The following is a 27,735-nucleotide window of genomic DNA, read 5'->3' on the forward strand; positions in this document are numbered from 1 at the left end:
TGGCCGGCTCGTGGGCTCTTATCAAGCAAGGCACCTCATTTCAGCTGGCCCTCGCAGTTCACCGGCATGTTTTCCACGCGGCTTCACCTTTTTTCAAATTCCAAATGCGTGAACTTTCCATTAGAACAGAGTCAACCTCCAGGAGCAAATGTCAAAGATGCACACACAATGAGGTCTTGTGATGTCCAAAGCGGATTGCCATGAAATTGGATGAGCGCATTCATACTCCCACCGGACGAAACTCTCCTTTTTAATGACCCGCTAACCTTTTTTTCTCCACCCCGCAGCCCCGCCAATGTTGTAAATCAAGCGTTATCCGGGAAGCAAACGGCAACCTTATCGCTCTTTCTATGAGCGAGAGGGAGAAAATATGTTAATATTGCCCAGATGAAAAGTGCAACTTGAGAGAGACCTCAAGCCTCGGGGTTTAATATTTTCCCTCCGTTTACGCCAGGGATGATTTTTATATCAGTTTTTCAAATGTCAGCCAAGGGCCTGCTAAATTGATGAAGAATTTTCATTATTATGTATTATTAGCCAATTTTGGTAGATTATTTTGGGCCCCTGAGATAGAAATAGATTGGTTTTTTTTTTCGTCTTTAGTCTTGTATTTTTTACAGGCGTGTTCACTTTGGTTTTAATTCTGCCTTTTGTCGTCACTGGAGTCGGTCGGCAGAGAACGGCAGAAAACCTGAATGACTAGCGATAACTGCAAAACTGTCAAATTGCAAGTTCTCGGGACCACACTTCATCTGTATTCAAATTCTATTAACCGATGGCGTGTGCGTGCTCATCACCGTGACGCAGAGTTCCTACTGTACATTCTGATTACACCGCCTAAAATAAGCACTTGGTTATTAAATATTGATATCACACAGCTTTCAGAGTGCAGAAACTGGCGAATGATTGGAGCCCAAACTGACACATGCGAAGGCGATGGACTTTGAAAGCAAAATCATACAATGCACATTCGCTTTTCTATATTTTTAACTTTAGCAAAAGAACGCAAATCCCCAAGAAAAGTTTCTAAAGTTACAACAACATTCTAAGTTTGTGAGCACACTTTTGTGGAGGAATTCATTTTTGCTTTTATGTCGTAAAACTACTCCGCCCCTAGCTTTCATTTTTTACACGTTTTAAAGTAGTTTTGTTAGCATGCTAGCTAACAAATAAATGACCACAACCTGCTGATATATGGAGGATGATTTTATTAGATCTTTTTGATCCCATTTGAGTCAGAATCCAAAAATCGCAGTCTTTTCACCTTATGTCTTCTCTTTTTTTGTAGCTGTTTCCTTCATCGTATGCTTTCCCTCCACTCATTTAGTTTGTTTTGTTCAAATGTGACATCCCAAGTCTTGTATCCACTCCCGTTGGTCGTTCCCACTTTGCGATTGGGCGATGGAAACATCACAACGATGGTTTTCTGCATTTACGACAAACGACAGAACTCGTAGAAGCGGCGTTACATCACGAAAAAAAGCTCCATAAAAAGTGGTCTTCCATGTTTTTAATCCCAATGGCCTGCCACATTTGCATGCACGGTGTCCAGGACACAAGAGGTCCGCGAGAACCCAAGTGCTCGGCGCCGCAAGGTCTTTTTGTCAGGAAAAAAAAGCCCCAAAGCGATCCAATTCTTGTCCATAGTTTTTTTTTAATGTTTTGTGTTTTTTCTCAACAGCTGAGGATCTTGATGAAGGCCCTCCGGAACTCCACGTTGAAGGTGGTGTATATGACGGGGTTGAGGGCGCTGTTGACGTAGCCCAGCCAGGTGAAGACGCTGTAGAGGCGAGGCGGGACGGCGCACGTGCTGCAGTGCGTGTTGAGGATGTGCGTGACGAAAAAGGGAAGCCAGCAGATGAGGAACACGCCTGAACAGGTAACGGAAAACAAAATGGAGTTAAAATGGCAGATTTTTCACACACAAATCAAAGTATAGTTCTGTACTACAATATATCTATCGATATATAATATTAAGTGGTAATTCAAAAATGGAGTGAGGGGCAAAGAAGTCATAATTATTGCCTTATTTTCACCAAATAATTAAAATTGTGTTATATCATGGCAAAAAAACATATATTTTATAGGAATTTACATGAATAATTTTATGTTGATAAATACTGGTCTGAGTTTACTCGACCAAATTTATGCTAATACAGCAGGATTTTATGAAAAAATAATTTTACATTTATGACATCAAAGTCAGTCAGTTCTTTAAAAAGTCAATAATTCTTCAATATTGCAAAAACTTAAATACATCACAAGAAAAAAGATAGTCCGTGTACAAATAAGTTATTTTGTGTCAGAACAAGTCAATAAGAGTCATGTTGTAAGGAAAAATGCCTAAAATGTTAAAGAATAAAAGTAGGAAAACAAGGCATTTATATAAAAAAATAATAAAGTCTGGAGTGTGTTAAAGAATAAAAGTAGGAAAAAAGGCATTTATATAAAAAAATAACAGTCTGCAGTGTGTTAAAGAATAAAAGTAGGAAAAAAGGGCATTTATATAAAAAAATTAAGTCTGAGCACTCCAATTTCAAACTGGTTATGATTTTTAATTTTGTACGATCTGCACTCATTAATACGTTAGGCTCATTTCCTCACCGAGTACGATGGCCAACATCTGCGTGGCCTTCTTCTCGCGGGCGTGCATACTCCTGAACCGCGAGTTGTTGACGTTGAGCGACCGCAGCGTGTTGTGCGCGCGTCCGTTGGAATGATTCTTCACTTCGCCGCTGGCCGGCGCCGACTGCGCCGTCGGCCGGCTATTTGCCGCCGACCGGGCCGCGTCTTCTTCGCGCTCCTGCTCCGCGTCCAGCTCGGTGCGGCCGCAGGACGCGTGGCTGATGCTGCAGTAGTTTTGCGAATCTACCGGCGGCAGCGCCGAGTTGTCCACCGGGCCCGTTTTGGGCCGTTTGCGCCACAAGCATCCCGACAGCAGGTCGGACTTGGACGGACCCGAGGGTTCCACGCACTGTTGCCGGCCGGCGTGATCGGAACAACATGGAAAGTCGTTTTTACAAAGACAAAATTGACAGTCCGTCCCTATTGGAAAAAAGTTTTCATTCAAAATAAAAGCTAAACTCACCACTTTAATCCTTATAGGTGACAGGTCGTGATTAGTTTTGACCGTTCCGTCTTGTAAACACGTCTCCTGTCGGACAGGACATAGAAAATTGCATTAAAAACTGGACATTAGTCGTCTGACACATTACGAAACAACCATTACGAAAACAAAACATAAAAATGTCTTTTCATCAAGCGCATTGTGACAGCTCATCAAATTCGAATGTCATTCATCTCAATAGAAAATTATGTTTTAGAAAAGCCTTGTTAAACATTAAGCGTGATCAAACTCCTTTTTTCTCCATGTCCTTTCAAGCCGTGTAATTTTCTGCAAATGGCTTTTTCACACTATGGCTTAATAACTGTTTTCCCATCATAATATCATACTTGCAGGACTACATGTCGCTGTCCATCAGTGTGATTGCATGTTTAGTTGTGTGGTGCTGAAGGTTGCAGAATTTGTGCGTGGGTGTGTTGGATCTGAAATGACGGCTCTCCAGTGTTGTTTTCGTTCCATTTATTGTTTTTTTCCCTTAAGAATATGAGTTTAATGGCTGCTGCTTCCAGTCAAAATGGATTGGACCTCTATTATCGTCAACGGCAGCGTAGGGTTGAAGATTTATGGGACCTAAAAATAACGTACTAGTATGCGTATTTGCAGATGTAATCGATTTGCGGATACACTCACCTCAGAAACTTTTCACTTTAAAATTTTAAGTGGTTTGCATCTGGTTTTGTTAAAAGACTTTTCTTATACATGAAGAAAACAGTAAAAAATATGTTTTGGGAGAAGATTTCACTATGTTTACAGTTATGGTACATGCTACACGTATGAGTATTTTCACAATAATTATTTGTGGACATATTTGTAATGATTTCTAAATGAACTCCCACCCCAGAAACCTTCATTTCAAGTTTGAGGGTACTCGGATGATTCGCCGAAAGACGTTTGGCCGACGGACGTTTGGCCGACGGACGTTTGGCAGACGGAGAGGTCGCCGAATGGACGTTTCGCCGAACGTTTTATTGGCCGAATGAACGTTCGGCGAAACGTCCATCCGGCGACCTGTCCGTCGGCCAAACGTCTTTTGGCGAATCATCCGGTCACGAGTTTGAGAGTACTTTTACTCTTTGTACTGATGTGCTACTATTTCTTTACTCCTTCTAGCGATATCTTAGTTGTGGCAACTTTTCTTTTACAGTGAACATGAAAATTTCAGCCTCATCTTTCGACGGCGTTGAAGACAAAAAAAAGCGCTGACCACCGAAGGCGGCGTGGATCCGGGTTGTACTTTCCCGCTGGCCTGGCTGAAGGTGATCCTCTTCCTCCTCATGCGCAGGAAGACGTAGATGCGGATATAGACCAGCAGCGTGACAATAAAAGGCAAGTAGAAGGACACCACTGACGAGTACACCACAAAATCCGGGTTGGAGATGGAACACACCAATGGGTCGTCTACATACAAAAAAAATAGACAAAAGAAAAGGCACACAAAAGCACAATTCAGCCATTCAAAGTCTGCATGTAAGCCTTTCTCTATCTCACCAATGTGTAACCATCTACATTCTCACTAGCAACTTTATACGACAGCAAAAAGTGCGCTGCACCCGTAGTGAACCCCTCGCGACCCCGTAGTGAACTCCAGTCACAATCCCGCCCATTGTTCGGAATGGCGCGGGATGAAAACGCGCCCCGCGCATCGCATTGGCTTTTGACGAGTGCAAAGTAGTCACTTTTCCTTGACGAGAATAAATGAGTAAACCTGACCCGTTAGAAAGGTTGAGCTTTCTACAAGAATGTACTTAAATAAACACTAACATGGCATCCCATTTGAAATTTAGAACAAAGGTTCATTGGCTTCAAATGGATTGGACATCTACTTTTGATAAACTCATTTAAATTCACAGCAGACGAATGATTGACAGTTAGCATCCTCACTGCCACCCAATGACGTCCTGTTTCTTGAGCAATACTCCACCCTCATGATGTTTTTTTGACATCCTTGGAATATTACAATTCATTTTCTGTAAACTCACTTGAGTTTTTTTTAGATCAGTTGCAGACATTGGAAGCTGAACTTTGCGAGTACCGCAGTGTTCTACTTTATGTTCACGAACAGGGCACTTGTTGTCGAAGAAAAGCCGCACGCTGACCCAAACACGCTTTGCTTTCTTTACAACTGCTCGCGAATGATGAAAAATAGTTTAGTAGCTAACCTGTGGTGTTGAAGCCAAACAGCAAGGGGCAGGACACGGCAAAAGCCAGCACCCACACGGTGGCGATCATCACGAAAACTCTCTTGCGTGAGCGGTGCGTGGTGTTGTACAACACGGGCATCACCACCGCTGTGTACCTGCGCGCCACCAATCACACAATATTTACAGAAGGTATTCCGAAAGAGGAAAAACAGGAAAAATGTATTTTTAAAGGAGTAAAGTCGATATTTTTAAGAGAATAGTGGACATTTTCTTAAGGGGAAAAACGTCAATATTATGAAATCAGAAAACAGGAATATTGCAGAAAAGTTGTAGTTTACATGACGAGCAACTTGAAGAAAAAGAAAGAAATCTGCGCTGGCGATCCAATAACTTTTTGGACTTAGAAGCTAAAAATGGCGTGCTCGACAGGAAGTGGCTTAATGAGCTTGCTAAACGTCGGTCTGGAAGAGGCGGCAATTAATGGCCGACTCGGAGCCAACACGGCTGTCGCGTTATTTTGTTCAGAGCCAGCTCCGTGCCATGATTGTTTATCCTCATCGAACTAATTACTCGAGCTGCGCTTTGGGACCCAAAATGGCGCACATCGGCTGTACTTTAGCCATCTGGGAGACGAAAAGCAACAGGTCTCTGAAGTGAGTCGCCGTTCTTGTGAGCTCAGATGGGATTCCTGTATAACTTCGCAGTTCACCTTTAAGTCGCCAAAGTGACTTATTCAAGCGCAACACGGATTGAAATCAAGGCTAGGGAAACCCCCGAGGGCAGGCTGGATTTTATGAGGGTGTGGAAAAACAGGTGTCAGAGTTTGAGGGAAAAAATTGTAGTATGAAAAAATGGAGGTGGAGCAAAAGACAAGAAAAATTGGGTGCACAAGTATCAAGGTGTCATTTTGAGGGTAAATAGATACAGCACACCATCTGAGTTTCCACGACTGATCACGCCTGGAAACTTGGACTTATGTTTGACATTTGTACAAACACGGCCATGGCAACGGCTAGCTAGCGCTGACGTCCGTCACGTCACGCTGGAGACGCTCACCTGTCGATGCTGATGGCGCACAGGTTGAGAATGCTGGCGGTGCACATCATCACATCCAGCGTGACGAAGACGTTACAGTAGAGGCGACTGAATAGCCAGGCGCCGCCGACCACCTGTGCGTGACACGCGTGGGTAATTAGCATTTGCTAACGTCACGTATTGCCCGATTGAGACGCTGAATTAGAAGCAAAATAACACACAAACAGAACATTCCAAATGTGAGCGATGCTAATGCTAATTTCTCTTCTGGTGTGCCTCAGGGGTCAATGATTAGCCCTCATTATTTTCTGACATTAACAATTTAGGCTATGATTAAAAATAAGTTTGATCTCATATTACACTCATTTTACAACCCCTTTAAATAGCATTTGTTTACAAAAACAATGAGGAATATTTTCTCTGTTTTCAGATTGTTTTCTCATGCTAAAATACAAGAAAAAAATCGACAGGATTTGACCCTACATGCCCCGATGAACAGGAATTGACCCACAGGAGTTTAGGGAACAGAAAATCCAGGAATTGCATTTTCCAATTAACTGATAAAATCGCCAAACCGGCTGTAATATATTCTGAATTTTGTGTCGCTAGCATTGTGGGAAAACTCAAACTCCTGAGCTTGCTCGCTTGGGCGCCAATCACTCACCCACCATTCCTCTATTTATCCACAAATTGAGATATTGAGCAATTGTGTACACAGTGTGGGAAAACCGTGGACACACATACACACACATGGCGTCGTTCATGACGAGCTCACGCTGCGTAAAACGACTCAGCAGGAGCGCCGATTGTTGGGAGCCAAGCGAGGGAGCGAGGTGTGGGGGGCCGACATCAATTAGGGAGGAGAAGCCGACAGGAAGCAACATTGCTTGAACGTTTTGTCCTCAGCCGCCAATTACGGAGGAGTTCAGTGACAAAATCAAACATGTTTTTTTGCACTGTTTATTTTTTGTATACTCGTTCATGATTTCATTCTAACACTTTCTAGAGCAAGGGTGTTAAACTCGGGTTTGTTTGCGGACCGCAATAACATCAACTCAATTTCATGTGGGCCGGACCATTTTAGATATAATATTTAGATTTTTTTTTATTGGATTATAAGAACTGGATCAAAAGCCCTAAATATTCAGTTATTTTATAGATATAAAACTGTTTATTTGATTTTTTTTTCTTAGTAAGGGAAAACATCTAATAATCATTTGTTTTTCATTTCAAATGGAAACAATTTTTTTAAAATTATTTTCAATATTAAAGTGGAAAACTGAAAATATTTTTATATATTTATTTTTAGATTTTACAAAATGTTTTTTGACCTCAAAACACAGAAAAATGGATAAAAATTGCCATTATTGATTTAAAAAGGGGAAAATCAGGAAATATAATATACATCTATAATCTTCATTTGAATTTGATCCTAAAACAGAAAGTTGGCACTCATGATTTACTTTCCCGGGCCACACAAAATGATGCGGCGGGCCAGATTTTGCCCCCGGGCCGCCACTTTGACACATGCTCTAGAGGATTCCCTTTAAATATGTATTTTTTTAAATTAAGATGATAACTAAACAAATAAAAAAGCAATATCAAATCAATCTTGAAAAGAAGAACATACGCTGAACAATGATTGGCTGGAAGTGACAACCCATCAATAAATTACAAGTTAATCCAATTCCACAGATGACCCCTTGCAGAGCCCATTCGGCTTTAAATTGCCTTTAAGTGAGAGGAGAAGGCTCGAATTCTTAAGAGGCCATCTCTCTTTTGAATTTGAAATGAGGACCCCGCTCTTCCAGAGTCATTTGCTGTTTTTCTTTTGGTATGCCAGCCTCTCTTAATATGTCTGCCTTCCATCCTGGCGTCCGGCAAGCATTCTGCTGACCGCGCGCAAACTTAACAAGAGCCCCAGACGCCTGCTTATTTGACATATTTGGAATTTTAGACCTTGACTTGCCAAACAGCCGCCTTCCGCCCGGATCGTATTGATTCTGTCCGTAGCCTTATATCACGTTCCTAATATCTTTCCCCCCCGACTCTCTCACCTCCAGGTAGACGGCCCAGGGCATGACGAGCGAGGCCACCAGCAGGTCGGCCACGGCCAGACTGACCACCAGGTAGTTGGTGGTGGTCTGCAAGGAGCGCTCCCTCAACACAGCCAGACACACCAGCACGTTGCCGAACACGATGGCCAAGATGAGGAGGGAGTAGAGCATGGCGTAGTAGTTGCGCTCGCCGTCATCGCCCGGCACCGACGCCCCGGCGCTGCCGTTGACGTCGTCCGACGCGTTCCACCACGGCTGCTCTGCTCTGCGAAACATCGCCATAGCCCGCCGGCATGGGGAGTGACACGTTTGGCAGACCTACGCAGGCGGGTGAGTTTATCAGTATTATGTCAGTTTAGGAAACGTCATTGCGGTAAACACGATCTGTCTGTTATTAGCGCGTGGCGTGGCGCAAGGCCTACGCACTTCTACGGCCTGAACCTGATTTGAATTTCTGTTGACGTTTGAAATTCTCAAGCTGTCACTGTCAAAGACTGAAAATGGTTCTTTCATGCGATGGTTTTGCTACGCTGCTTCGATGTCAGTTGGCCAGCCATGTGCAATAGGAACGTTATGCATGCAAAAATGGTAAAAGCTGTCAAATGCTGCCGGCCTGATGGCTGTCTGATTTATACCTGAACTGAAATCGAAAACAAACTTTCTTTTTAGACTTAAAAATGTCTATAAATTTAACCAATTGGCTGTCATTAATGGATAGTGATGGAGGTGGCTCGGGCATCTAACTGGGATGCCTAGACGGCTTCCTGGTGAGGTGTTCTGGGCACGTCCCGCTGTGGAAACCATTTCTGGCCCAAGAATGCTTTGGGTTCCTTGCAAAACAGGATGAAGTGGTTGGGGAGAGGGAAGTCTGGGCTTCCCTGCACAAGCTACTGCCCCCACGACACCTCAAACAAGCAGGAAAAACTCGATAGATGGAATTAAATGCTATGAAATTATCAAATGAGCAATCAACTTCAGAGTAATATCGGGGCTGTATGGTGTATTTCTATTTATTCAAATGTTAATGCAAAACATTTCACTGCCAGCCTTTCCAGTCCCAAAGGATTGGACGTCTATTATTGTCAGCAGAACCAATAGGTTAACGTCACTTGCCCTTCCAAAGGTCAAAAATTGTCTTTAGATGCAACAAGATCTGCTCCTCCCATCACTCCTACACAGTTCTTTGGCACCACAGTGGCACCAAAATCATATTTTTGTCCATTTCTTTTTACTAGCCACATTTCTAAACAAGGGACATGATCGTTTCTAAAAATAATCCTGACGGAATTTCCCACACACATGCAAATAATGTCATTGTCCCCCCGTCTCTTCACTACATCAAACAGAACCAGCACAGAAACCTTTATTTTCACATCAACATAAACATTTGCATTCCCATATAAAAGAATCCTGCTCTTATCCCTACACAAAAACCAAGTCCCCGCTTTTGACCGTCTACAAACGGCGCATAAAGAACATCAAACACACTCATCCACAAAACAGCGTGAGCGTGTCCGAGCCTTTTCGACTTCCATTGTGCCTCTCCACAATCTGTGTCGGGCTGGTGATTGACGGGTGATCGTTTCAGGGCGTACGCCACCTTTCGCCCTATATCAAGCCAGAATTAGCTCCAGCTTCCCACTGAGTGACCCTGAAGGGTTACCAAATTGCGATAGACTGACTCTGAAGGTGTGTTTAATGGATGCAAACGCGCGTTAAAGCGCTTTTAAAACACAATAAGTAGCAAATCCAAGTAGCGTAATTATAACAGTGCAAACGGACGTCGATATAATTTAACCTTTTATGGCTCAAAACACTCAATAATTAACAGCAACTTAAAATTGCTCAAACTCTGAGCCCTTAACACAATGTATATGAGAAATCAGTTTTTCTCAGGGCAAAAAAATATCATGTTCCTCAGATTCCATGTATGAAATATGATGACCATAGAGGGCCAGACATAAACACTGCAGCAATAGAAGCAGACAGACAAAAATACACAGCATATTTTCATGTAAAATCACCACTATTAACGCATCTTGAAATATTATGAATACATACTTTTATAAAATACACTTACACAATATTCCTGTATTTAGCCAAGTGTAGTACAATGCAGTCATCTGTCTGTCGCTCTTTTGGAGTTAATTAGTCAAGTCATTTTCGTCTTCCCTCTGGATATTATCTTTTTGTATAGACTGACACACACACACGGACACACACGCATGTCTAAATTGGCATAAACTAATGAAATCTTTGCCAGGGAGACTTAATTAACAGCACGGTGAAATCCAATTAAAGGCTGAAATGGCAGCAGCGTATCACACGTCACCATCGCCCTGCCCGAAGTCATCATTCCAAGTGGGAATAATTACATCTCCACTCCGTCCGCTAAATCCATTAAGAGATCATTAAAAGAGTAAACTTACCACTTAGTTTTTCCTGTGTGAGAAAACATCAGATTCCAAGAGAAATAGTTAGCGCTATGGAGATCCCGCTTGTCCAATCTCTGCGTGCGGGTGCGCTCTGGTAGCGCGGCGGCTGCCCGGTGCGCTGGCTTCCATTGCGCTCCGGCGAATGCGCGGCTGGAGGCTCTAGCGCTCGAATGTGGCGCACGCACGGCGGCAGCCCGCCCCCAAACCCACCTTCTTTCCCCCCAGGATGACGTTTACTCGCGTGGATTACAAATGAACGCGGCCACGTCAGGTATCCAATCAGACGCTTAGATTTGAGGAGTTAAGAATGGAGAGCCTGTTTCTTTTTATTGGTTAATTTTTTGCAAATGTTTTGCGGTTGCTTGGATTCTAGTCTTTAGTTCAAATTCAGGGAAATACAAAAGCATTTCATGTTTGCGTTTTAAAAAAGAAGACAATATTTGATTCATCAGTGGATAAATGTTAGAAAAATTGTTTAGTCATTGGCTACTTTTGACGTCAATGGCAGTAAAACAGCAATGTCTGTTTATTTTACTCCTTTTTAAAAATCATTTATTTAATTCTGTTCAAAATTGTTATTATACACTTTTATTGTCCACAGAAAAATATGCCCTGGCCCCGGCTTCAAATATTACATGCTAATCGACCTTTGGGTTGGAAAAAATAATGGGACGGTCATAGGCGAGTCAGTCATAGGACGACATCATGTAAAAATAATTAGATACACATGCTACATAACGATTAGTGTTGCAAAACTTTTTATATATTCTGAAGAAGGAATGCACTCGCTAACCAACTTATGTTGTTTTTTCCAAACGATAACAAAGGCTTTTTAGTATTGTCTAAATCGCCACACTAAACAGTGCTAATGAAGATTCCAATGTTATGGTGAAATTATGAAAAGGAGTAGAATAAGTACGTTAAATAGGGCATAAGATGTAAGTGTATAAATATGTGTCATGCGCCAGCCAGCCTAAAAATAACTGTCACGCCGCTTAAAGTTAGCAAAGGACTCCCTTGTGATTTAGTGTTTCGTATAGCCTACATTTTTGGTCATGGAACTCTCAGGGCACGACCCTAGGGTCCATCCAAGTGGCATTCCCCAACATCGCGACAATGACAAACGGGGCCACCGTTGTCCGTTTTTCACCCGCTAGCGACGTGTTTGAACCCGCGTTCCCGTGTCCAAACGACCTTGACGTAGCGCGGAAATCCGAGCCATCCTTCTTAGAGCGGGAGAAGCGGCTAAATAGAATCCTGGACGCTATCGCAAACACTCACACTTTTGGAAAATGGAGGTGAAATGTAATCCGTCTTACACTGCACTTTTGTATGTCTGGCAATCGTCACGTCGGCTAATCAATCTCCCGCGCGTGAAAGAGAAAGATAAAGGGAATTGTGTAATTCTGGCCGCCAAATGGACTTGATGATTGATGATGTGGAGTTGTTCTTGTTGATTTCCTATGTGTAAAGCATTTTAAAGGGTTTTGCAACTGTACGCTCATGGGCTAAATGTGCAGTCAGAATCGGACTCCGTCATTGGTCACATTTGCAGTGGGCCGCAAATTAAGTTCAGACAAATTTGACGTTTTGCTGCCGTCTTCTGGCCAATTGCTCTCACTACTTATTGACAAACATCATTTTTAAAAAGGTCTTTCTTAATTGACAATTGGCTTTCAAGGACAAAAAAAATATATATTTTTTAAAAGCCTTACATTGTGCAACACATCTTTGCATGTATTTTAATACAAGCAAATACAGTATACATAAACCAGTAAGTTGGAGGCTAAGGTTAACAGCAGTTTTTTTACAGTCAAAATATATATTTTCAAAAATAAAATCATAAACATAAAGCAATTAATTTTCTAGAATAAAATATTTTCAAGGAAAATTCATACTGCCAGAAAAACCCCCAAAATAACATAAAATAACAAAATAAAAAAAAAACACATCTTAGACATACTAGTGAGTTTTTCCCTTTCATTCAAGAATTCAGTTTGACGGTGACGATCACTACGATCCTCACAGGTAAACTTCATTTGACTTAACTGTAACTTGTGCATTGTGACCACATCTGTGGTGGTCTATCCATTCAAGTATATCAACTACAGGGCTTCAGTTTTTCTTCATTTCTTCTCCTCTTCATACCCTTTGTCTATTCTCCTTAAAACAAATATATAGCATTTAACAAAAATTCTCAAAACACTCACTTCATTTTTTTTAGAGTTCCTCAACTCACTTCAACTCGACGTGTTCCTGAAGTTCGGCATTGAGGGTCTCCGGCAGCAGCAGACAAAGCCCCCCCGCGCTAATAGGTATGACCCCGTACAGTATCATGGGGATGGCATCGTGGTAGACGGCCAGGAGCCTTATAAGAGGGGTCAAAATGCCTCCCACACGAGCACACATAGAGTTCAGACCTACGCCACTCTGCCTAGCAACACGGAGAAAGCAACAAATACTTTAAGAGGAGTAGACTCCTTGAAAAACTCAAGTTTTAAACCATTAGATAGCCCAACCGCGCACACAATTTCTAGCAAACATCATGGTTTCAACACCATTTTTACAGTTCCTGCGGCCCACCCTTTCAGACATGGCGGGTCACATACCTTACCTTAGAGTGGTGGGGTACAGTTCTGCCGTGTACACATACACGATGCAGTAGGAGCCGGTGGAAGCGAATTTTCCAAGGACGGCAATGACCGTCGCAACCACGGGAAGGTCTGAAATCGCGAGTCAGGGGCAAAGCGAATTGAAATAAACATCACAAACAAAGTAATTTTTGCATGTTAACGTTACCTTCAGGCACGGCGAGGATGCTGAGGCAAGCGATTCCTCCGAAGATCAACAAGGAGGCCTCGCAGCGTTTCCTCCCGAAGCGCTCGATCAGCGGCAAGGAGCCCAAACGAGCGGGAACCTCCACCAGGCCAAAGATGAACTGCGTCAGGTAAATGTTCAAGCCAAAGTTTCCCACGTTGAGACTCAGGCCGTAGTACATCACGCTGATTCCAAACCTGCCGTGCGCATCCAGAAAAGCTTATCTTATCGGGCGTAGTGCCATAGACGTAACATTGTGGCGGGACCGAACACGATACTGTGCACGGTGCGCATTGTAGCTGTTGAAAACTCACCAGACACAGCCCATGAGGAGCGCTCGTTTTCTCAGATACGAAACCCTGAAGATGTCCAACATGGTGCCTCTTTTTGTCGTCCCGTCCACGTCCATCTAGACAAAGGTGAAAATTGGGATGTTAGCGTTACTAAAACGATACTTTTGGGGAAGGTCAGAAAGTTTTTGCATTGTTGACCTTATCCAGCAACTGTGTGGGCACTTTCCGCTTGTTGATTTTTGCCGCTCTGCACACCTCCTTCAGTGCCTCCTCCTTCCTGCCCTGAGTGAGGAGCCAGCGGGCCGATTCTGGGAGAACCCTAGCGGGATTCAAAGGTACATCACGTCAGGCATTTGCCCATTTTTCTCAACGATCGATCGCGCTCACGTGACGGTACGGACCAGTAATATACGGCCAGTACGAGAAGAAGGGGCCCGTAGAGGGCCAGTTGAAGGATCCTCCAGTCGGGGATCAAATAGGCCAGACCGGACAACAGCATGAGACCAATGGGATAAAAAGCGTGACTAACGATGGTGCAGAAGGCAAACTTGGAAGACTCGCACCATTCGCCACCTTCAACGAGACACAACACGTGCAATGACCTTCTGCTATTGTGGAAAAATACATTTTGATACCAAAGCATGGAGAAAGCTCAGAAATCGTAGAAGTTTTATGGAAGATATTTGCTGTATTGGGATCTGGTCTTGGCAAATCACGGGTGAAAACCTTCTACAGCGGCCATTTGCACAAAGCCAGGGGAAGTCAGTTGGGGCGACTGGCTTTTTAGTAGTAGTAGTAGTAGTAGTACTTCTCACATACGTGAGTGAAGACTTGTTAAGTTCAGATGTAAATGCACCATGAGCAAGGGAAGGATTTCCTCACAGAACCGTAAAGTTGAAACCTAAAGATGACTTCCTGCCTACGACAAACTCACCTATGACAAACGCGTTGGTCAGGATACCCGCCATGGACACGCCACACAGGAATTTGAGAGCAATGTAAACGTAGATATTTGGAGAGAAGGCAGAACTAACGCCAAACACCATGAGAAGAAGAATGGCGAGCAACACCACAAAGCGCCGACCAAACCTTCAACAACAACAACAAAAATTCAATCATCGCAGAATTCATTTTGTGGATTTTTCTAACAGCGACAAGCGTTTAAGAAACATGTTCATCGTCCTACCTGTCAGCCATGGAACCGGATACGAAAGCTCCAACCAGAAGCCCGGCCATGTAAATGGACTGCGACGCCTCGATAAACGTCCTCCCTTCGCACGACAGACCGAACTGATGGAGACGAGAAATAAACGAGTCAAAACAAGGAAGGAGAGTCCACCGTTGCCGAGGCAACCGTCCTCGTCCTACCTCCGTCACGATGCTGCGCGCCCCGGTCGGCAATTCAAAGCGGGTTCCGTTCAGGCAAGCCGTGGTGGAGTTGAGGCCGTACGTCTCGATGGTCTCCAGGTCGGAGTCCACCGGCGCGTACATGAGGCAGCTCTGGAAACCTCCATCTGGATCGGTAGGGATGGTCAACTCCTTTTGGCGCTCTAGCGTCAGGTTGGCGTCCGCCCGATCCAGGATCCAGTCCGTGTTGCAGTAGTTGGGGTAACTGAGAGCGCTAAAAACCTGGCCGATGATATCGAAGGCCACGAAGATGTTGGGGACGCACAAAGCCGCCACCAGCCGCTTCTGGAAGGGGCCGAACTCGCCGATCTCCTTGAGGACTTGCGCAAAGTTGCTCATGGTGGAAGGCTTGCCGGTCTGCGGGAAAACCAGCACGCCAAGTCTTTTCAATCCCGGAATTAATCATTAAACGGACATGTGGGCTTTTATCGACGGCCGTTTTGTTACTTCACAAGAAAAATTGAGAAAACCGCTGATAACCACCAACGAAAATGCTTATTTTGTTTCTCTTACAGTAGGACATGAAGTAAGTTATTAACACTTTTATCGCGCGAGGACAAATTCCAATTGGCCCTAAAACGTTTTGCACATCCAGTTCTGCACGAAAGAAATGTCATCAAATCCCAATTTTAATAGAGGCTAAAGTCAATTCTATTTATACGACCTAAATTGACGTGAGAAGTTATCACATGCCACTTTACACATTAAGCTGGGCAAGATATGAGCAAGCATCTGTGGACGGGAAGCATGGAAAAGCTATAACAAAGAACTCATCTGTTTGGTTCAAAATGATAACGACGCAATTTGCAAGATCTTGGATTGGAGCTCCTTCGCTATTGCATTATATCATATGTAGTATTACATATATTTTGTCATGTCATCATGTCGTTAGATTAGATTTATTGTGATTAGTGGTTTTTTTATAGTTTATATTAAATTAATGATTTATAAGTAGGACTTTTGTTAGGGTTATCCAACAGACCTTCAATTGTTTTGAGAACTGAGATGCATTATGAGTCAGATGTCTGTTTTATTTGGGAATGCCTAAAACAGGGGTCGGGAACATTTTTGAAAGAGAGAGCCATAAACAATTCCTATTTTCAAATGTTATTCCTTGAGAGCCATACTCACAATTTAAAAGTCAAAATACAAGAAAATGTGCCATTTTTTTAGTCATTTTACCACTTCTAAAGTACAAAAAGTCTTTGAATTCTTTTGACAACATTGTTACGCTGTTGCTAATCAATGAGTATCAATGAGAGAATAGATGCAGAAGACTAATGAAAAAAAAAAGTCAATGCCACAGTGCCGACGTGACGTTCCTATTGGTGCATTCGGGACTCGGCTCTCTCACCACCGGTTTCCATATTTTAGCTCAGAGCCATATGCAACCATCAAAAGAGCCACATGTGGCTCCTGAGCCATAGGTTCCCTACCCCTGGCCTAAATGGTGAACCTATCAACTTTTTAAGGGAATACTTTAAAATACACAAATGTCACTTGTTCAATCAACCTTTTGTGACAAATAAGGAATTGCTACTTACTCTTGCACCTAACATCATTTTCTCAGCTACTTGACACCTCCAGCAAGCAAAATGTCTTTTTCACCGGTTTAAAAGTTTAAAATAATAAATCTTTCATCATTCAGTGATATTACTAATCCCTAGCCACATTCTGTTCCTTCCATTATTTTTGAAAGCACAGTTCCTGTGGTTCTTTTTATTTTCCCTTAAGCATTACTTGCCTACACTTCAGTACATATCACACACATTTACAGTACGGTACATATGCTATTTTTGGGGCCTGCATAGAAATTGGATTCCACGCAATCACGACTATTACTGCCCTTTAGCTCTATACACTCTATTTACTGTATCTGCTCACGTCCCCCGAAGCCCACGTCCTTGATGCCCTTAATCTTCATAACCCTTTGCCACAACCTATTCTGACATTCATTACCTTGTTGTTACTTTGCACTCACCCCAGTTATTCCCTTGAGCGCTGTCTCCTCCGCTTGGGTCCTACGATCATTCAAATAGTCCCCCATTTTATCAACGGCAAATTCCACACTTTTACTGTCTGCTATTGAGCCGTAACTGCAATGCTGCAGCTGTACGATATAATAACGTTTTAAACTGGTCGTACTAATATGTTGACATAAGACTTTTGGACTGCAGGGGAGGAGCCAGGCTTTTCGTGATCATTTATTGGAGAGATTTTAACATATGTGCGTGTATGTATGTACAAGTGCTATATTTTGATAGTGTTGCTTGTTGATCATTAGTTTTAATGTTGCTTTATTGTTGCACATTTTCATAAATGGACAGATAAGACAAAATATACCTGCTTGTTTAATTTGACACTTAATTGGTAGCAAGCAAATAAACAGTCAATATAAACATATTATACACAAAATGTAAAATATGATTTTTAGCTGACTTTAAAGCACTAAAAAATATGACATCTTGTATTTCAGGTTCTCGCCGCAAAAGCGCTCCATTTGCTTAAACACATATCAAAGTTGTTTCATGGCATCATATTAAACTCACAAATGACTATTTTGCATGCACAAAAATTAAGCACATTTGCCACCATACTTTTATTATTATTCTCCCCAAAAATAGAACGACTACAACTCGCAAGGATTAAATAATAATTTAAAAAAAAATGTTTTGCACTTTTGATCACTTTCTGTCATGTACTATAAAGCTGTGCTTATGTCTTGTTTTTCTCCCTCTTGGTAACCATCGGCAATCCTCCTGGGGAAAAAAAGTTATGTTTTACAAAAAAAATACATTAATAAACTTGTTTTTTGCAGAGGCGGTCAAGTCACTTTCGCTCGGCATGGTCCTGAAGTTCTGCGTTGAGGGTCTCGGGCAGCAGCAGACAGAGGCCCACCCCACCGACCGGTACGATGCCGTACACCACCATGGGGATGGCGTCGTGGTGGACGCCAAGGAGCCATATCAGGGGAGATAGAATTCCTCCCACGCGAGCGCACATGGAGTTTAGACCAACGCCATTCTGCCTAGGAAGCGGAAGAAGACAACACCGTTCCAAGGTCAGTAGAAGTTCCTGGTATTTTTGTCGGGTCTAAACGAAGGAAACCTGGGAGGTCATCCACCTTACCTTAGCGTTGTGGGGTACAGCTCTGCCGTGTAGACGTACAGGATGGTGAAGCAAGCAGTGGCGGCAAACTTCCCAAAGACGGCGATTGTCGTTGAAACTACGGGAAGGTCTGAAACAACAAGTCAGGAGCAAAATTGGACCATTCGCAAACACTACGAATAGAGGAAATTGCCGATAAGTGTACCTTTGGGCACGGCGATGATGCTAAGGCAAGCAGCCCCTCCGAAGAGTAACAAGAAGGCCTCGGTCCGTTTCCGTCCGAAGCGGTCGATGAGCGGCAAAGAACCCAAACGGGCGGGAACTTCCACCAAGCCAAAGATCAATTGCGTGAGGTAGATGTTCAACCCGAAGTTGCCGACGTTTAGACTCAGGCCGTAGTACATCATGCTGATTCCAAACCTGTTGTTGGCATTCAGGTATGATTTTTGTTTTCCTATGAAAACTGTAACTTTAAACCAGCCGTCAATTCCTCACCAGAGGTAGCCCATGATAAGCAATCGTTTTCTCAGATAGGAAAGCTTGAAGATGTCCATCACGCTGCCTTTGTTGGGCTTCCCGTCCACCTCCATCTAGACACACTCATAAAAGTAGTCATTTTTAAAAAGAAACTTACTACTAGGTTTGAATAACCCAATGTCTGAGAAGAAAATTGGATTTTTAACCAATCAGATTTTCATTTTCATTTTAAAAATTGTAGCTGACCTTGTCCAGTAGATCTTGGGACACCTCCCTCCCGTTGACTTTGGCCGCCCGCCGCACCTCCTTCACGGCTTCCTCCTTCCTGCCTTGAGTCATGAGCCAGCGAGCCGATTCTGGAAGAATCCTGACGGGTCGAAATATACACAGTAAGTACGAGCCTGACTATTTTCTGTCTCAAATGTTATGAATAAGTGCCCAAGTGCCATATGATGATGGTATGGACCAGTAAAATATGACCAGGACGAGAAGAAGAGGGCAGTAGAGTGCCAGTTGGAGGGTCCTCCAGTTCCGAATCAAATACGCCAGACCGGCCAACAGCACCAGACCGATGGCATAAAAACTGTGACCGATGATGGTGCAGAAGGCAATCTTGGACGTTTCACACCACTCAAGACCTTCAGCGAAACACAAGACACAACAACTCTGCAATCAAGTTTTGCGAGTAAAAATCTAAATGGTTTCAATCCAAAAACCTGCTCCTGATGACAATTTTGGCGTCCTGGCCACACTCACCTATGACAAATGCGTTGGCAAGGATTCCCGCCACGGACACTCCACACAGGAACTTCAGAACAATATAAACATAGATGTCGGAAGAGAAAGCGACACTGACACCAAACAAGAGCAGAAGAAGGTGGGCGAGAAGAACCACAAAGCGCCGACCGAACCTAAAAACAAAACAAAAAAACTAAAAAGTCATCTTTTTGACAATATACATCGCCATTAATTAAGGAAACAGTTTGTACCTGTCAGCCATGGAGCCCGACACAAGAGCTCCAATCAGAAGTCCTGCCATGTAAATAGACTGAGACACCTCAATCAAGTAGCTCCTGTCACACACCAGATTAAACTAATGGTTGAAGCCAAAAGCAAGAGTGAGTGAGTGAGTTCCCGTCCAATGGAAGAGCTGACATGGTGACCCCCATTGCCCCCACTCCCCACCTCTGTCACAATGCTGGACGCTCCAGTTGGCAACTCAAACTGCGATCCGTTGAGGCAATGGGTGGTGGAGTTGAGGCCGTACATCTCGATGCTCTCCAGATCAGAGTCCACCGGCGTGAACATGCGGCAACTATGGAAGCTTCCATCTGGCTTTTTGGGGATGGTGAGATCCCTCTGTCTCTCCAATGTCAGATTGCCGTTTGCCCGATCCAGGATCCAGTCAGTGTTGCAGTAGTTGGGGAAGTCCAGGCCCGTGAAGACGTGGCCGATGGTGTCAAAGGCCACGAAAAGGCTCGGCACGCACAAGGTCGCGACCAGGCGCTTCTGGAACAGACCGAACTCGCCGACATCTTTGAGGATGTGCGCGAAGGTGCTCATGGTGAAGAAAGAGCTCGCTGGAGGGAGGGCACAAACACGTGCAGAGGACAGTCTTTTCAATCTCAACCTTAATGATTGGATGAGGAAGTGTGTCTTTTTATCATGCAAATCTGCACTTTGCCGCTGGAAAACAACCCCTTAGCCTTATGGTTAAGAGTTTAAACTGTTATGTATTAACATGTTTATCATGTGAGAACAAAATCCAGTTGGCACTAAGCTCATTCATTGACCAAAGTAGGTCCACAGTCAAATTGGATTGGTCGTCTTTGGCAGTGGAGCACCTTCACTTATGCCAATAATCCCAATTGAAATGGATTTCATTTCTATTGTACTGTCAATGGCGCTGAATAATATTATAATATATTTAAAAAAACTACCTAGACTGCAAATAAATTCCGGATTTAAAATAAATATATTAAAGGTTGCAAATCAGATTCAGTTACTAAGATATATGTATTTGCTATGTCATCCCTATAATTTAAAAATATATCTATTTTAAAACATTACAAAACTGTTGTTATGCAAACGCGTGCTTGATTACGTGACCGAGTCCTCAATCGTAGTGGGGCCGTGTGAGGGAGCCTCAAACTGGGGACGGAGTAACCGAGTGAACCGCTTTGTTACGGTGCCTGTTTTTGCTGTAGTTCGAAATCGTACTGACGTGCAGTCATGTCGGCTTCTCGCACGATAATATGTTTATTAAGAAACGATTTACGAATCCACGACAACGAGGTAGGAACGCTAAGTTATGTATTCTTTTTTTTAAGACCCAATACATTACATTTAAAGTACGCTTTAATGTAAGTGTTTTAGTGTGGGTACGTTTTGCTACGCTAATGTTTTAGGAACAGTTTAGGAGCTATATTTTTTGTGGCTTTGCTGTGTTTTATGTGCTTGTTTTTCTCAAGTTAGCCTGTTTGCTATTGCTAATTTCCGGCATTGACTTTCACAATAAAAGCTTCAAGCCATGCAATCAGTTAAAATAATAGCCAAATGTTAAAATGTATTCAAGGGTGCAAAATCTAACTTTTATACCTTTTCAATGTTGTCCTCTTAACGAGCTGGACGTCTTTTCCTATTGGAGCCGGATGTAATTTTCTTCTTTTTTTAATCACCCAGTCTAAAATTAGCAAAATATCTACTTGAGATCAGAGCTTGTTGTGCTCATCGAGCTGCAGAAAATAGAATAAAACTAAGCAAAAATAAAAACAAATACAGATATATTAAATAAACTAAGATCTTATTCACCCAAAGTAGTATTGAATTAACTGAAAAAAAGATTGTTAAAACTGCTGCAACACTAACTGGGTGTGGTCTTGTCAGTTGGCATTTCATTTTCATTACTTTGCCTCCAAGCAGTATTTTAAAGTGGCACTACTTTAAAAGGCGTATCCGTGCAATGTCTTTCCTCTGCGCAGGTATTCCACTTTGCTCAAAAGAATGCCGATCACATCGTACCGCTGTACTGCTTCGATCCCAGACATTACATGGGAACACACAAGTACAACCTGCCAAAGACGGGACCCTTTCGCCTGCGCTTCCTGTTGGACAGCGTTCGAGACCTCAGGAACACGCTGGTGAACAAGGGCAGGTGATTTCTGAATAACATTACACTTGTAAACAAACCAATAAGTAATAAGAATTAATGTGTGTGAAACAGCAACCTGGTAATAAGATGTGGCAAGCCAGAAAAAGTCGTGGCCGATCTCATCCAGCAACTTGGCTCCGTCAGCGCAGTGGCGTTTCATCAAGAGGTTCGTTGGTACCCTCAAATAACCTTTGCGATCGTCATATTCTCCTAATTTGCGTGACAGGTAACTTCCGAAGAGCTGACGGTGGAGAAAGGTGTGAAGGACGTGTGCACTCGCATGAAAGTCCAAGTTCACACTTGTTGGGGTTCAACGCTGTATCACCGAGATGATCTGCCTTTTCAACATATTTCCAGGTGACACATGCCAAATTAAAAAGGCTTCAAAGGGATCATATGTCTATTAAGGATAAACTATTTGTTGGAATGGTGCACACTGGTCTTTTTTAATTTGAAACAACAGGAAAAAAATGATTTTATTTAATCCTTTTGGAAAAAAATGGAGAAAAAACTGTAAATATACTCTATATCAGGGGTAGGGAACCCATGGCTCGGGAGCCATATGTGGCTCTTTCCATAGGTGCGTATGGCTCTCCACTAACCTGTGAGGTAAAATATGGAAATCACTGGTGAGAGAGCTGAGTCCCGAACGCACTAAAATGAGCGTCACTGTGGCGTTGACACTACCTCTACCACCACTTTAATCATAATTTTGTTTTTTATCACTCTTCTGCATGCATGATATCATTGATACTGATTTATTAGCAACAGCATAACAATGTTGTCAAAAGAATTCTGAGACTTTTTGTACTTTAAAAGTGGTGAAATGAAAAAAAACACACCATGTATTTTTACTTTTCAATTCTGAGAATGGCTCTCAAGAAATAACATTAGAAAATATGAATTGTTTATGGCTCTCTCAGTCAAAAAGGTTCCCGACCCCTGCTCTATATGCATAATTTTAATTTTATCACAAAACATGAAGTCAGCAGACAATTTATTTTCTGGGCTGGATTTGGCCCGTGGGTCCACCAGTTTCACACTAATGGTCTATTAGGAATAAACTAATTGGTGGGATAGAGCATCTTGGCCAAAAAAATGGCGAATTTTATTTTTTAACTCAATGGCTGATGGTGGATGGCATCCAATTAATGTGAATGCAAAACTGAAATCTAGTGTATATTTTTGACAGGTTGCCAGATGTTTACACTCAGTTCAGGAAAGAAGTGGAATCCAAGAGTCGGGTCAGGCCCGAGTTGCCCGCCTTAGAGCGGCTCAAGCCCCTTCCTTTGGGACTCCAGGAGGGAAACATTCCCACTGCGGCGGACCTGCAGCAAACGGGTAACTATCGAACAACTAAAAGAATTCATATTCATAGAAAAAATGACAAAAAATGTGTACTTTCAGAACCTTTGAACGACCCTCGCTCTGCTTTTCCGTGCACTGGCGGTGAGAGTCAGGCATTGCGCAGACTTCAGCATTATTTCTGGGATACTGTAAGTACTTGGAATAAAAACTAGCATCATTTAGAAATTGCAACACCGTTATAATGAAAGGTTTATTTTGGATTTTATCACAGGATGCGGTAGCAGCCTACAAGGAGACGCGCAACGGTTTGGTCGGTGTGGATTATTCAACCAAATTTGCACCCTGGTAAGTGTCATTTTTATGGAGATGAAATCTTTCAATTTAAAATGTGGGATTTTTTTTGCAGGCTAGCGATGGGTTGCATCTCCCCGAGGTACATTTATCATCAGATATGCCGATATGAGAAGGAGCGGACAGCCAATCAGAGCACCTACTGGTCAGATAATTTTGATTTTTGTTTAGGTATAGAATAGAATTCTCTTGGTATGCTTTCTTACAACTTCATTTCAACCGCAGGGTTATTTTCGAGCTTTTATGGCGGGATTACTTTAAATTTGTCGCGCTCAAATTTGGAAATCGTCTGTTTCACCTTAAAGGTAAATTGCATTCAATTTTTATATGGAAGCAAAATTAAGGCTTATCCAAATTGCTTGACGTTTTCTTCTTTTTTAAAAAAAATTTAGGCCTTCAGGACAAAACAATTCCCTGGAAGACAGACATGAAGCTTTTCAACGCGTGGAAAGGTCAGGATTTTTCCAATCCTTTGCCACGACTCGTGTGGTTGTTAAATGCACTGTTTTTCAATCATATTTTTTCCAGAGGGACGCACGGGGGTCCCTTTCGTGGACGCCAACATGAGGGAGTTAGCCATGACGGGCTTCATGTCCAACAGAGGGCGTCAAAACGTAGCTAGCTTCCTCACGAAAGACCTGGGTCTCGACTGGCGAATGGGAGCCGAGTGCTTTGAGTACCTTTTGGTAATTTAATTTTTAGCATTGGAGTCATAGTACGGTTTAATTCTTGGTTTCCATTTCCTTCTTTTTTTTTTTTACTATTGACCGTAGCTTCTCCTTTGTGTGAAAGTCCTGTCCGTCACTTACCGACAACGGCATGTAAATATCTTCCTGCAGGTTGACCATGACGTCTGCAGTAACTATGGAAACTGGTTGTACAGCGCTGGTATTGGAAACGACCCCCGGGAAAACAGAAAATTTAACATGATTAAGCAAGGTCGCGACTACGACAGTAATGTATGTTAAGTTTTTTTTTTTTCTCTCCTATCTATGAATTGTTTACTATTAGTAGTGCGAATTTTAACCCCTGATGTTCATACTTAGGGCGACTATGTACGGCTTTGGATTCCCGAACTCCAGAAAATCCGAGGAGGCGACGTGCACACGCCGTGGACCCTCAGCAACGCGACGCTTTCGCACGCCGAGGTGGTCCTGGGTGAGACTTACCCCGCCCCTCTCGTCGTGGCGCCCGAATGGGGTCGACATGTAGGCAAGAAGCAGGTCAGTCAGAAGACGGACGAGATGAATTTAAACGTTAGAAGTTCACGGGCTTTTGTTGTTTCACAGGGCGGCAGTGGGTCGTATCCGAGAGGCAGACAGGGTCCGTCTCACACCCCCAAACAACATCGTGACAGAGGTGTTGATTTTTATTTTTCCAGAAGCAAAAACCTGTGAGCTTGGATCAACACCAGCTTCCACAATGGCATTTTTTGTTACACAACCTGGTTAAGTTATGCTCTTGTGTTGTTGTTTGTCTCGCATACTAAATGGTGCTAAATTCCAGTCCGCTCGACTTCTTCTTTCAGAGTTCAATCACATTTTTATGGTACGAGAAGTCTGCGGCAGGAAAGACACGTGAGACGAAAGAGCCAGAGATGAGTTGAGGAAGTGCCCCAAAGAGATGAAAACAGAACTAAAAAAAAGCAGCTGTGGGGAAAGTTTAGATTAGTGTTTGAGGGGGTACTTAATTTTTTTAAATGGGCATCTCAGTTGTAAATGAGATCAAAAATGTAAGTATATTATGGTAACTATAGGAAAAGGTTTACCTAACAAATATTAATTGAACAGGTCTTCCTTTGGGATTTGCCTTTTTTTTTAAATTAAAATAATTGTTTTATTATTTTATCTACATACAAAAATATAAACAAACTAAAAATGTAAGTTTTGGTAGCACTTAAGTACTTTTTATCAAATATATTCATTTTTTATGTCTAAGCAAATTAACTAATAATGAAAAAAAATAAAAAATAAACTTGAACGTGGAAATAACTAGAAATAATTAAATTATGCACATTTTGACAATAAAAATGCATTTAACCAAAACTGCAACCAAGCAGTAAATACTTAAGTACCGTAAAACAGATTTGTTTTGGCCTGAATTGTGCAAGTGACCCCCGTTTTTCACGTGACTGTCGCAAAAAGATTGCCGCTCTGCCGTTACGCCCACGCGTGACGCACTTCCGTTCCATCAGGTATGTGGCGCAAGTTCGCACGGAAAAAGTTGAGAAGAAGATGGCAAGTGCGTTGAAAGAGGACCTTACAACCGTCCCTCTCGTCGCCCTCAACATGACCGTGAGGAGGAAACTCGGTCTTTACTTAAACCCGAGAACCGTAGTGGCCGCCGACTGGACGATGGTAGCCGAGAATATGGGTTTCTCCTACCTGGAAATTATGAACTACCAGACGACACCAAACCCCTTTTTGCGGGCATTGGACGACTGGCAGGCGACCTCCACCGAGGCGACTGTCGGTAACTTGTTGTTGATCTTGGAGAAGTTGGAGAGGAACGACGTCGTTGAGGATCTTCGTCCTCTGATGGGTATGTTTGTTTATTTTATTTTAGTAAGACTTTTTATTCTTCTGTCACAGGCACTTCCTGTTTGAAAGCGAAACTTCGCATGGATACTGCGCATGCGCCTGTCAAAATAATGTTAATACGCAATTAACTTTCGCCCACCCAATCAAAACAAACTGGACGTCTATCGCGGTCAACAGCAGCCGATGAGTTTCTTTGTATGCCTTAAAAAACAATTATAAATCAAAACACAACCTGATATATCAATCCAGATCTAACCAAGTACACATTTGTTTTGCTTTCCAACACTACCTAACTGTACATTTCCACAGAGGATGACGTGAAGAAGTATCACGAGAGTTTACAGAAAATGACCGTCCGCCCCCTGCAGGTCCCCGAGGTGGACAGCTGTGCCCCCCGGACCCCTGAAATGTCTGGTCTAACCTTGGGGGACGATCCCAACGGTCAGTCAATAAAGATTTTTGAAACATTTCTTCCTTTTGTATACATTAAAACATGTGTACTTTGTCTTCAGGTTCGCCCGAGCTTTTCGACGCCTTCATTTGCTACTGCAAAAGTGACATTCCATTCGTGCATGACATGATCCGGGAGCTGGAGAAAACGGATTATAAACTCAAACTATGCGTTTTTGATCGCAATGTCCTTCCCGGATCGTGCGTCTGGACCATCACCAGTGAGCTCATTGAGAAGAGGTGAAATCATAACTAGTAACTGATACCATTTTTCACCCCGGTGTGTCGATAGTCATCACTATTTTTTCCTTTGGTTTTAACATTGCCGTTTGTGAATTCAGGTGTAGGAGGGTAGTGGTTGTGATCTCCGATGAATACTTAGAAAGTGACGCCTGTGACTTCCAGACCAAGTTTTCTCTCAGCCTTTCGCCTGGTGAACACATTTTTGGGGGCATATTTCACTATAGTCCACATTTAGCTTTTTATGCGACAAATTAAACTGATTTTTGCTTCCTTTTGCTGTCACAGGAGCTCGACATAGGCGACTCATCCCCGTTGTTTACAAGTCTATGACAAAACCTTTCCCAAGGATCCTCAGCTTCCTGACTGTGTGTGACTACACAAATCCGTACACAAAGAACTGGTTTTGGGAACGGCTGGCCAAAGCGCTTTCTCTGCCATAGTTGTAACAATTTCATGTGTTTTAGGGGTTCTTTCATAGAATTATAGCTGCAAAAAAATATTGAATCATCCAACATTCAGTAGTTTTGTCCATGAAAATGTGATTTATGGTTATTGTAAAAGACAATAGTCTTGTTGACAATTTTTTATTTTGAACATCAAATACTGCAATTATTCTTAAGTTAGTCTATTCAACCTAATACATTATCTCCATAGGGAAGTGTAAATAGACACTTGTATATTTGACTGACTATTTTTACAGCCAGTGCTTTATATTTCATGTTGTATTTGTACTTTTTTACAGCAAGTAAATATATGTGTACATTATGATATTGGTTTTAGTTTTTAATGTAAATCATC

The 27,735-nt window shown here is 42.6% G+C and overlaps 5 protein-coding genes across 13 annotated transcripts; 2 read left to right on the top strand and 3 right to left on the bottom strand.

Annotated features, from left to right (window-relative positions):
- Positions 1-1,246: 1,246 nt before the first annotated feature.
- Positions 1,247-10,920, bottom strand: drd3 (dopamine receptor D3). Its single transcript, XM_077623854.1, has 8 exons — positions 10,787-10,920; positions 8,358-8,675; positions 6,322-6,434; positions 5,284-5,420; positions 4,329-4,522; positions 3,089-3,154; positions 2,605-2,974; positions 1,247-1,871 (listed from the first exon to the last, which is right to left on the bottom strand). The coding sequence occupies exons 2-8, from the start codon at positions 8,637-8,639 to the stop codon at positions 1,675-1,677; spliced, it is 1,359 nt and encodes a 452-aa protein (XP_077479980.1). The 5' UTR covers positions 8,640-8,675; positions 10,787-10,920; the 3' UTR covers positions 1,247-1,674.
- On the top strand, positions 8,368-26,045 carry cry-dash (cryptochrome DASH). 9 transcript variants are annotated; one of them, XM_077623852.1, is made up of 18 exons: positions 8,368-8,687; positions 13,017-13,107; positions 13,362-13,513; positions 13,598-13,739; positions 18,128-18,370; positions 19,150-19,283; positions 21,876-22,048; positions 22,118-22,211; positions 22,272-22,402; positions 23,238-23,541; positions 23,625-23,698; positions 23,760-23,849; positions 23,930-24,009; positions 24,097-24,156; positions 24,233-24,390; positions 24,544-24,663; positions 24,751-24,927; positions 24,994-25,209. In XM_077623852.1, exons 7-18 carry the CDS (start codon positions 21,945-21,947, stop codon positions 25,099-25,101), a joined length of 1,500 nt encoding a protein of 499 aa, XP_077479978.1. In that variant the 5' UTR covers positions 8,368-8,687; positions 13,017-13,107; positions 13,362-13,513; positions 13,598-13,739; positions 18,128-18,370; positions 19,150-19,283; positions 21,876-21,944; the 3' UTR covers positions 25,102-25,209. The 9 variants fall into 9 exon arrangements, 8 of the variants coding, with proteins under 8 accessions (XP_077479978.1, XP_077479977.1, XP_077479975.1 ...); XM_077623851.1 differs by lacking the exon at positions 13,362-13,513 and having other exon boundaries at positions 19,136-19,283; XM_077623849.1 differs by lacking the exon at positions 13,362-13,513.
- On the bottom strand, positions 13,028-17,422 carry LOC144091491 (solute carrier family 22 member 13-like). Its single transcript, XM_077623857.1, has 10 exons — positions 17,291-17,422; positions 15,271-15,666; positions 15,089-15,192; positions 14,837-14,991; positions 14,304-14,475; positions 14,101-14,221; positions 13,924-14,018; positions 13,592-13,806; positions 13,407-13,515; positions 13,028-13,226 (listed from the first exon to the last, which is right to left on the bottom strand). The coding sequence occupies exons 1-10, from the start codon at positions 17,354-17,356 to the stop codon at positions 13,028-13,030; spliced, it is 1,632 nt and encodes a 543-aa protein (XP_077479983.1). The 5' UTR covers positions 17,357-17,422.
- LOC144091490 (solute carrier family 22 member 13-like) lies at positions 17,708-22,006 on the bottom strand. Its single transcript, XM_077623856.1, has 11 exons — positions 21,493-22,006; positions 20,080-20,474; positions 19,884-19,987; positions 19,651-19,805; positions 19,361-19,532; positions 19,141-19,261; positions 18,913-19,007; positions 18,623-18,837; positions 18,439-18,547; positions 18,143-18,337; positions 17,708-18,068 (listed from the first exon to the last, which is right to left on the bottom strand). The coding sequence occupies exons 2-11, from the start codon at positions 20,455-20,457 to the stop codon at positions 18,011-18,013; spliced, it is 1,602 nt and encodes a 533-aa protein (XP_077479982.1). The 5' UTR covers positions 20,458-20,474; positions 21,493-22,006; the 3' UTR covers positions 17,708-18,010.
- On the top strand, positions 25,939-27,702 carry myd88 (MYD88 innate immune signal transduction adaptor). Its single transcript, XM_077623855.1, has 5 exons — positions 25,939-26,245; positions 26,554-26,685; positions 26,757-26,934; positions 27,036-27,127; positions 27,223-27,702. Exons 1-5 carry the CDS (start codon positions 25,939-25,941, stop codon positions 27,375-27,377), a joined length of 864 nt encoding a protein of 287 aa, XP_077479981.1. The 3' UTR covers positions 27,378-27,702.
- The last annotated feature ends 33 nt before the right edge of the window (positions 27,703-27,735 follow it).

The sequence above is a fragment of the Stigmatopora argus genome, chromosome 17, assembly GCF_051989625.1.
Source record: "Stigmatopora argus isolate UIUO_Sarg chromosome 17, RoL_Sarg_1.0, whole genome shotgun sequence".
In the NCBI taxonomy this organism is placed as follows: Eukaryota; Metazoa; Chordata; class Actinopteri; order Syngnathiformes; family Syngnathidae; genus Stigmatopora; species Stigmatopora argus.